Source organism: Myxocyprinus asiaticus, chromosome 24 (assembly GCF_019703515.2).
Source record: "Myxocyprinus asiaticus isolate MX2 ecotype Aquarium Trade chromosome 24, UBuf_Myxa_2, whole genome shotgun sequence".
In the NCBI taxonomy this organism is placed as follows: Eukaryota; Metazoa; Chordata; class Actinopteri; order Cypriniformes; family Catostomidae; genus Myxocyprinus; species Myxocyprinus asiaticus.
Window position 1 is genome coordinate 5,695,793 of NC_059367.1, and position 10,864 is coordinate 5,706,656.

The window sequence follows — 10,864 nt, forward strand, 5'->3', positions numbered from 1 at the left end:
TCTGCACATTAGCGTATGAATAGCGCGCTCTGCTGGTGGGTGTGATCTCATTAGGGATAATTAGCTGAGCCAGGAGAAACTGTACATCTCTTTAGTTTCATACAGATTACATTGCAGGAGAATATTTGTTTTAAATTTGAATTGTTTTATTTAAAGTAGACATATGTTTCATGTTTGTCTAATAAGTATTCGCTGAGTTTCAGTTCATTTTTGTGACGTGTTTCAGAAAGATGCTCGCGGAGACAGAGACAGCTGAAAGCACACCCTGATTATTTTCTTTATTTTACAAATGCACAAGGTTTTGTTGTTATTGCAAGTGTACACAAATAAAAGTAGACCCTTTATAGTCTCTAATGATGTCTTACACTTATCTGTATTTTAGTATTTTAAGTTGTTTCCGCTGTTATGAGGAAAAAATCCAGCAGGACACGCCGGCGCGTCCGTCAACCCCTGAGGGTTAAACATGATTCAGTTTTGGCTGAATCAGACAGCTCCTTCAGTTTATTACAGTATTTTACGAAAGACCTATTGAATCACTATCTACACTAAAAGCGATGCAACGCGAATTAAATAAAGCTGTCTACACTGTGGAAGCAATCAAGTATAATTGTTCTGATGAACTCACACTATACTTTACATAGAGTGGACTTTTTATCTGAGTATACTTCTGTTTTAATAGAACACTTAGCGTCTGTGTACAGTCAAACGCTAGCCTTTCAAAGTATACTTCGTCTGGATGAGCATACATTGGCGATTGGCACATGTGGGCTATGACTGCAATGAGACTCTGGGCTATTTCTCTTCAAGAGTTAAAGGAATAGTTCACACAAAAATGAAAATTTGCTGATAATTTACTCACCCTCAGGCCATCCAAGATGTATCTGAGTTTCTTTCTTCATCAAAACAGAATTTAAGACTTTTAGGATTTCATTTCAGGCCTCCTTCTCTAAACAATGCAAGTGAATGTCCTCCATTTTTTGACGGTCCAAAATGCATATTTAGGGTGCATCAAAATAATCCACACGACTCCAGTCGACAAATAAAGTTCTTTTGAACACAAACGATTGATCATTTTTAGAAACAAAACAATACTTATATACATTTTAACTACAGATGTTCACTTCCGTACATCTCTGTGACGTGCGCTCATGATGGGATGACGTAAGCTTGTTGGTAAGGTCATGCGTCACGTGGAGGAGGAGTCAGGAAGCGCGTGTCAAATTTACTGAAACAGACATTGATTAAATAAAGTGGGTTAATAATGATACCAACAATTTTTTTATAATGTGCAAAACATCTTTTCTTTACTCATTGACAATTCACATTGAACGAATCTGCTGAAAGGCAAGTAAAATTATTCACATGCACGTGCACATCCCCAGTTAACATGATCCTCAGTTGATCCATAACACCGGGACCAACTATTTGAAATGCATGACAATTCAAATTGCTTAAACTCTTTATGTCTTTAAAATAATAACTTCTGTGAGAAAATAAACACAGAACGCAGATTTACCCAGTCTGAGCTGTTATATGTAGTGGGTAACCTTCTTTGCATGCATGTTAGCTGCCTACTAAAAAATAATGTTTTTTTTAACAAAGTTGCTGAAATAAAATGTATAATTTTAAGAAAGTAGGCCCTAAGTAGGCTCTGATTTCACACTTGTAAACATATGCGTATTGTTTTAATGGTTTTATTTTTTGTTAGCTTGCCCACTGTAGAACCGGAAATAGTTCCTTTCGGAAAAGAGCCCATTATAATAATAAACAGATATTGGTTATCTGGTAAATTACACACTATAGCCCCCTTTCACACATGCAACCAGGTAAATTACAGGAAAATCATTGAGTTGCATTTACTGGTAAATGTACCAAGTGTTGTTCACACATACCATAAAAATAGACATTTATAGGTAGTGATGCAACTTCTCATTAAGGGAAATTGCCAGAGCCTAAATTTTACCAGTATTTTCAAAAGGCTGGTGTTCACATGTGACCTCTAACCTGAAAATTGCAGTAGATTTTCTGGAAAATACTGTATGTGTGAAAGAAGCTTATACCAGTTTAGCTTCAATCTCAATATTTACAAAATCCACATGAAAATTCCAGGCAGATGTGTTAGAACAGCAAGTCCTCCTTCAATATGAGATGTCTTCATAAAAACGTGAGAACACTTAAATAACTCCAAGCAAAACGTAAAGACCAAATGTAGCTTAATTAAGCTAATGTGATCTAATTTATTGAATTTCAACAAGGCATAAATACAGTAGTGTTATTGTGCAAGCCCACATCATCAATGACATATTCTTCATTGCCTCCAGTGCTCTCATTCTTACACACTTACATAGACGCAAAATGCACACAGTAAACAAAGTATTATATTAACATCTCTTATCATTTAATTTAAACATCTAGACAGCAAAGCACTGATGAAGTCCACATAGTCATACACTAGCATCACATTCCAGACCAACAAAAAAGGAATGTCTTAAAACAAAGACAACAGAACATGTGATTCTTTCATGGTCTACATGAGTTAGCTCAGACTCATTCAAAATATCACACCATAACAACAGTCATTTACAGTAGGCTTCAGGAGTTGCATTGCACATGATTTGAGGTGGCCAGCATGGAAGATGCTGTTGCCAAGGTAGCGGAATCTTTAGAGTTGTCATGGTTACTTCTGCTCACGTCTCCAGATGATCACCATTCCAGAGGCATCGGAGGAGGCCAGCAGGCTTTCATCGCAGTTGAAGCTGACATCCAGCACGGGCCCGCTGTGACCCTGCAGCTTGTTAACAATGGCCTTAGTGTTGCGTTCAACATCGAAAAAGTAGACGCATGCGTCCTCGCTGCCAGTGACTACATAAAAGAAGAACAAAATAGATGGTAAAAGTAAACTGCACCCTCAAACGATTCTATGATTGGTCTTACCAACACAAGCTCCTTGTCTGAAGGACATGAGAGGACAGAAGATGCTGTGTAGTGGTTGGGATCCATGCTGGATAGGGAAACTTCTCTTAAGCTGCAGAGTCCCTTCATTATCCACCACCCTGCCAATACCAGTTCCACATTTATTAATAATAATCAGCAATGTCCAGTGAAAGGGACACTCTCATCAACAGATAGAACCTTGATTACTGGAAGTGCATTCTGACCTGTATAGCAGTAGTTTGTTCACACAGGCGTTGACGAGCAGAGAAGGGTCCCGTGCCTCTCGACTGATCCATGAGCGTGCTGAAATACTGGAGATAGAACTGCCCTCATCCACCACCAGTCTTTTAGCTTTGGTCAGTTTTCCTATGACATAAAAGCCTCAGCTTTAAATCAAAACTAATACATCAATTGTAACCCTACTCCTTTCAGCAAAACAGTGCAGAGTCAGACTATATCATACAATGCAATAGATTCTGGCAGAGATGCTTTACATTTCTGGAGATCTACTGAATGACAACTGGGTATCATAGAATTATGCTGCTGGTGGTTTAGTGACGTGTCGCTCATTTTTTGTCCGGATCTATTAAGTTATTCAGAAATACATACTTGAATACAATGATGAACATGTTTATAATTACTGAGTTCAAAGACACTTTGATATTTTTTCTGGGGTTTAAAGTAAAAAATGTCATGTGGTGTAACCGTCTGGAGACAGTAAACAATCATAAAAAGCTAAAATTCTCAGATATAAATGTTGCCATGAATAGTGCAGTATATTCTTTTATTAATATTTTTTATTTAAAAAAGCAGTGAATTGTTGTTGTTTTTGTTTGTTTTTTTAAATAATATTTGAAAAGTTTTTGTCCACCAAATCAGAGTCATTTGGTGTAACCAATTTGCTGTCATGTGACAAAATAAATAAATAAATCATAAAACCATAGGACCACTTTAGACCCCCAAGACTGTAAAGTTTTGAAAATATCTAATAATTTGAAATCTTTATGAAAATGCACATTTTGTTCAAAAAACATCTTGATATTCTTGACTAAAAAAATTAAGATTCATAAAAAAGAAAAAGATTTACCTCAAAAAACATGTTTGAAAATGTTTTTGAAATTAACTATTAAGTTGTGTACACTCATGTATTCAAGGTGCAAGGAAAGTATTTTAATACCTTTTACTTAATGGTTACACCACATGACATTTTTACAGTCACTGAAAATGTTGTTTTGTAGAAAATGCAATAATTGTTTTATCAAAAATGTATGAAACCAAACTGGACACAAATTTTATTTCTACGAACTTCACACGTGTTTTAAACTAGATTTAAACAATTTCTCGTTTTTACCAATTAGGACAACCTTATTTGTCAATGACCCAGGTCTGGTACTAAATCTAGTCCTTTCAACAACACCTGAATGTGGGATTAAGGGAAGAGACTTTGTGTACACTGAATTTGCACCTACAGAACTCAGCAGAAAGTCTGCAGATTTCCAATAGATTTCAAAAGCCTGTCTATCAAAATGTTCTGCACCTTGCATGTTCGTTTATTACATATGCTGGCTAATTTGGTAATGTTTTCAGCTAAGAATAAAAGTGTAGTACTGTCAGCAATGTTTAACACATTTTATTACTCTATGTTTACATCTATTTTGCTGAATTCTAAAAATCTTCCAACATCAACACAGAAAATGCAAAACAAGATTCCGTTAGGGCCTGTATATCAGATATAAGAAAATATCTCTGTACCTGTGGCCATGTCAAAGAGGAAAGAGAAAATGCTGCCCCTGTCATCACCAGCCCACAGGATTCTCCCTGGAGCATCAAAGGAGAGAGACAGCACTCCACCGGTGAGTTTACTGGAGCCACCCTTCACTTTCTTCCCAGTGGATATGTTCACCACCTGGAGGTGGTGTTTACTGTTGCCAACCTGTGAACAAGCAAGACGAAAAAATGTTTTATCAAAATTTTCATCAATGCAATTGTTTTAATTGCAATGCAATTTGAATTAACATTTATGCATTTGGCAGATGCTTTTATCCAAAGTGACATACAGTGCCATTATTACAGGGACAATCCCCCTGGAGCAACCTGGAGTTAAGTGCCTTGCTCAAGGACACAATGGCAGTGGCTGTGGGGATTGAACCAACAACCTTCTGCTTACCAGTTCAGTGCTTTAGTCCACTACGCCACCACCATTCCAATTTATCAAATCAATTAAGCAAAAATATTCTCAGATCCCTTGGCAGTGAGGTTATTGATGTAATCGGATTCCACAATATTTTTTTAGAAAAAAAAATATTTTTTGCATATCGCCCAGCCCTAATCATCAGTAAAAGGAATAGTTCACCAAAAAATGAAAATTATCTCATTTACTCACCCTTATGCCATTCTGTATGTGTATGACTTACTTTCTTAAGCAGAACACAAATTAAGATTTTTAGAAGAATATCTCAGCTCTGTAGGTCCATCCATACAATGCAAGTGAATGGGTGCCAAAATTTTGAAGCTCCAAAAATCACATATGTCAACATAAAATTAATCCATATGACTCCAGTGGTTAAATCAATGTCTTCAGAAGCGATCTGATAGGTGTGGGTGAGAAACAGATCAATATTTAAATACATTTTTACTATAAATTCTCTACCCTGCTCAGTCCATCTCCACTTTAACTTTCACATTATTCTTCTTGTGTTTTTGGCGATTCACATTCTTAATGCGTACTGGGCAGGGAGAAGAATTTCTAGCAAACATGGACTTAAATATTGATCTGTTTCTCACTCACACCTATCACTTCTGAAGATATGGATTTAACCACTGGAGTCTTACGGATTACTTTTATGCTGCCTTTATGTGCTTTTTGGAGTGACAAAATGTTGGACCCCATTCACTTACATTGTATGGACCTACAGAGCCGAGATATTCTTCTAAAAAATATAATTTGTGTTCTGCATAAGAAAGAAAGTCACACAAATCTGGGATGGCATGAAGGGAGTAAATGATGAGAGAATTTTCATTTGTGGGTGAACTATCTCTTTAAAACAACTTAACAATAATGGCTGCAATTTGGGCTCACCACAGTCAGATTGTTGTTCATGGGCTGAAAAGTGCAGCACAACAGCTCACTGCCCTCTGGGTCAAACACCTCGCGGATACACCTCCCATCTTCTGTGTTCCAGATCCGCAGAGTGCCATCTTTTGATGTGGACACAATGATGTCATTGCTGAGTGACCAGGCAAAGTCAGTCACAGGCCCAGCGTGGCCCTTCAGTGTCACCTTTACAGTTGGAGGAGACGGGGACAGTGTCATAATTGACAACGTCCCATCCAATGAGCAGCAAGCAAGGAGGTGCTTATCATCATTGGCGAACTGCAATCGTGGAACTGAGGAGATAAAATAGTAAGGGCAATAATGAAAAAGTAAAACCACTGTCTAGACCTAGGAAATAAACCCTAGGTTAATTGTTGAGATCTTAACACTTAAAAAAAAAAGGCATGGTGCCTTATAAATCTTTTTGCTCCTAGACTGTTTCCAATTGCCTCACAATTGTGAGGGATCTAGATATTTGTGACTGTACAGAATTTAGTTGTCTAATGATGTCAAAACTACTGGTGCTGTTGATACTACACTTAAAAAAAAAAAAAGTATTGATCCCAGACTTAATTTCATACCAAAGTGCTGACTGACTGACATTTAGCTGTTTCAAACACTCACATGCATGCATAAGAGTGCTTGCAATGTTGCGTTTGCATGTGTGAACAGTCTAAGAGACCACTTACACCAAGGGCATTTTTGCATCCATTCGTACTTTTTTCAACTGTATTCCAATGTAAACATGGGCTATGGATGTCTTTGTAGCACAGTGTCTCACTATTTTTTTTTCACCTTCTAACACAGGAGTGCTGTGTTTATTAGACACCGTGTCTCAAGACACATGCGTTTGCTGCACTGCATCTAGATTTTATTAGCGCAAGTTCAGTGTGAACGGCCCCTTATGCACTTCTTGGTCAAAATGCCTTTCATAGCGAGATATTTATCTAAATGTTGATGGTTATGTCTTAAGTGAAGGTAAACACGCAAGACAAAAAAAATTTATATGTGTCATTTTTTGGAATATGTGCATATTTGTTTTTGCTGTAGTATCAATAGTATTCTTATATAGTATAACTGGTATTGACATTTTGGTATTATGACAACACTCATTGGTGTCATTACAAGCTCCCTCACCAGAGTCGACATGCTGGTCGAAGATGTGGTGCATGCCGGCAAAAGCGTAGTTCTCACTGAGGGTGGTGTCCCCTGCCATGGCACGACTGGCTTCTGCCACCGAGGTGGGCACCAGGCTACCTGGAGGCCTGGCACAAAAGTTATCAAAAGAGACCTATTTTTAATATTAATAAGCATTTTATGGATAGCTGCAAGACCAAAAAACACATGCTGTACAAATAGATTCCTTTTACACAGCATTTTACACAGCATTTACAGTTTTACAATGTTATTAGAAGTTAAATGTTAAAAACAAAGAGGGTGGGTGGGGTTTACCTCTCATCGTACACTGCCCTGTTCATCTGGGCTTGTAGCTGGTAAGAACCTCGGCTTACTGACCTTCGGTGACCTCTGGCGCCCTGAGCCCTGGGATCCTCCTCAAAGTCCTGTTGGAAAGACGGAGAAAAAAGATAAAAAAAGACCAGTGGTGTGTAGAGAGGAGAATAGGGTGCAATGGAAGGAGGTAGAGAACTTAAAAGGGTCTAGCAAGGTGATTTAAGAGTTTCACCACTACAACAACGACATAAAGTCTATCATGCACAAATAGCTCAAAATCTACATGCACTGCAGCTCACACACAACACAATGACCTGGATCTGGTTTCTATTTATATCTAGGAATATATAGATGTTCTAGCTCGCTGTCTGTCTGTTTTGTTTGTGTTTTTCTTTGTGGGGCCTTTTTCAGCCCGGAACTCCTAATCCGTGTTTGTCGAAACCCTTTGCCCTGTTTCTGAGTGCACCTAACCTCCATGCGATCCAGTGTGGTGCGGGAACTGCGCACACTGCTGGCTCTGAAGCTGCTCTGCTCTGACAGAGGCCCATAACGCAGTGCGAGAAACTGACTGCGCAGACGCAGATACTGCCTGCGCAGCCCCGGCTCAAAGCCACACTTGGCATTCTCGCTGAGCAGCTGGCTGCGCCGGCGGATGTACTGCGTGCGGAACTGGGGGAACGTAGGTGTGCGATAAGCATTGTACCTAAAGAGAGAGGCAGAGAGAAAATAGAGCAGTAAATTTAGAGAAGCCCTTCATCTGTAAAACACAATCTTTAATCATAACCATAGGAACACTGCTTTATCTGAGCAACCATTTAATCACATAATGACACTAAGGTGCTCCAAGGGCCATCCGACTTCCGAACAGAGCAACAGAGCAATCAAGGATGATAGCACTAGTCAAGCCGAGAGATTAGCACTTAACCATTTTTAGATTTGTATATATTATTCTATATTTAGATATCTTAATGTGGTGCGGGAACTGCGCACACTGTTGGCTGTGTTCCAACTTTCTCTCTTAATTTTGTATTACATTCATTACATTGTTCTCTGTCAAATTTTGATTCTGATTGGTCAGTTGCAATATACTGTGGTGAAATATGACTACTAAACTGTTTAACTGAACATTAAGCCAGGCAATTTCCCACTTAAGTGTACTTGTTTCATGTCTCACATAACACTCTGTGCAGTCTCTTTCTTCTCACATAATAAAATAATTTCTCAAATCAGTATTTCCATGGTCATTTATTTATTAGTTTGGTAAGTAGGCTTGTAATAACTGGGATAATGTACACTCAGCTGGTCCTTGCAAAATAAATCCCATCAGGAAGATCACGGACCAGGTCAAATTAATGACCAGCTGACTGACTGTTCAATATTCCTTTCGTACATTGTATTGTATATATTTTATTTTCTGTTATATAACGTTGTATTGTATTGTATGACACACCCAAAAGAGGCTTTTCGGAATATTTCAGATATTGCCTTGCTGCAATGACAATGATTTTCTTCTACATACCTTGCGTCCACTGCCAACACCTGCTGCCAAACAGCAGCCATGAGATCCACCAACACAGAGAGATGCAGGAAACACAAGAGCTGCAGAACACACAATACACTATTTATTATAATTATACAACTGAAAATGAATAATAATAATAATAATAATAATTGATGTCAGAGCATTAATTATATCATTCAGTTCACTTAAGTCATCAGTGTCTCTGTATGACGGCTGATAAAAAATAATAAAAAGGATTAAAATGACCTAAACACAAACCTAAAATACCCGAAACATATCATTTTAAAACCTGACAATCCAATGTATCTAGTTTAGTGTCATGTATTAATTAGCCTGCTAATATTGTTTCCCCGTCACACTGTCACAATCGAACATATCTAAAGCAGCCAACGCATTCAAATCAAATATTATAAAATCATAACTATGTAAGAATAACAAATAAACAGGTCGATGTTTTGACACATTAGCCACCGCTAGCAGTGAAGCTAACAACCTCCGTCAGAAACTGTGTGACAGTTTTTGAGTATTTGACTAGATACGATTTCGTAACACATTTAACTTACTAAAACGCAATATCAATGTATCATTTTATATTTAAAGGCCACTCACCGAGCGAGGTTTTCACCGGTTCATTCTGTCTGAGGGGAGTGACGTAATCACGTGACCGCCCCGCCAACAGCTGATCTGCATATCATCGACGTCACTACAGCGCGTGAAATTCATCTTCTTCTTCTTCTCTTGTTTTTTTTGTTTTTTTTTGTTTTTTGTTTTTTTTGCGGTTGGCAAACCAGCTTTTGGTGCATTACCGCCACCAACTGAACTGGAGTGTGGATAAACTTGGATAAATACATACGCACAAAAACGTATATTCTCGAATATATGTTGCTTTCATATACCTCAAAACATCATATGTCATATCTAATTTCCCTTGTTTTTTCGCTAAGAGACTTTTAATGACATCCCTTTGCCTGCAATTTTGAGTGTAATTTTCGTCTTTCATTGTTGTAGGCTGTGCAATGTAGAATAGCATGTTCAACTGTCTCTACTTCATCACAATGACTGCATAACCCATTATGGTGCTTTTTTATTTTATACAAATTTCCTTTTAATCCAGTGTGGCCTATGCATATTCTTGTTATTATTGATTCTTCTCTTCTTCTTAATAAAGCTGTGGTTCCTCCTCCTGTACCCACATTTTCCTGTATCTTATATAAGTGTCTCTCTTTTATTTCTCCATACCAAAGTTTCTGGCAGATATTATTTACAGCTGTACGAATAAGTGCCTTGGCTTCTGATTTGCTCATGTGAATTATGAGTCCGACATTATCACGTTTTAATGAGTTTTTTTCTAGTTTGTCCACAATCTCATTTCCTTCTACTCCCACATGTGCAGGAACCCAGAGAAAACTAATGATGTTTCCTTGATTATGCAATGTGTACAAGAGTTGTATAATTTCATATACTATGTCTTGTCTGCAGTCAGAATGTGGAAATTGCAGACTTTTCAGGGCTGCTAGAGAGTCTGTGCAAATGACTACTTTGTCAAGTCTTACTTCTTCCACCCACTGGAGAGCCAAATATATTGCCACCAACTCAACTGTAAACAACATTAAATTGTCTGGTGCTCTCTTTTTAATAGCTATCTGATATTTTGGTACATATACAGCTGCTCCTGCTTTTCCAGATGCTGGGTCTTTTGATCCATCTGTAAAGATGTCTACCATACTATTATATTTTTGTTTAATATATTGATATCCTCTGTCAAGTCCTTATTTTCTTTTATTTGTTCTTGTAGATGTGTATCAATGCAGGGCATAGGAAATAACCACAGTGGAACTACATGTAATGGCACACTTTGACTA

General features: G+C 37.8%; 1 protein-coding gene across 1 annotated transcript; it reads right to left on the reverse strand.

Moving 5' to 3' along the window:
- Positions 1–2,217: 2,217 nt before the first annotated feature.
- Positions 2,218–9,695, reverse strand: LOC127414626 (WD repeat-containing protein 13-like). The gene is made up of 10 exons (XM_051652801.1): positions 9,612–9,695; positions 9,000–9,079; positions 7,952–8,183; positions 7,481–7,590; positions 7,166–7,293; positions 6,014–6,321; positions 4,687–4,867; positions 3,159–3,300; positions 2,935–3,053; positions 2,218–2,862 (listed from the first exon to the last, which is right to left on the reverse strand). Exons 2-10 carry the CDS (start codon positions 9,038–9,040, stop codon positions 2,678–2,680), a joined length of 1,446 nt encoding a protein of 481 aa, XP_051508761.1. The 5' UTR covers positions 9,041–9,079; positions 9,612–9,695; the 3' UTR covers positions 2,218–2,677.
- Positions 9,696–10,864: the final 1,169 nt, after the last annotated feature.

Coding starts and splice junctions, on each gene's coding strand:
- LOC127414626 (XM_051652801.1), bottom strand. CDS start 9,040: ATGGCTGCTGTTTGGCAGCAGGTGTTGGCAGTGGACGCAAG. Junction 4,868..6,013: donor TGAACAACAATCTGACTGTG/GTGAGCCCAAAT, acceptor GCTTGTTCACAG/GTTGGCAACAGTAAACACCA. Junction 3,054..3,158: donor AACAAACTACTGCTATACAG/GTCAGAATGCAC, acceptor TGGTATTGGCAG/GGTGGTGGATAATGAAGGGA.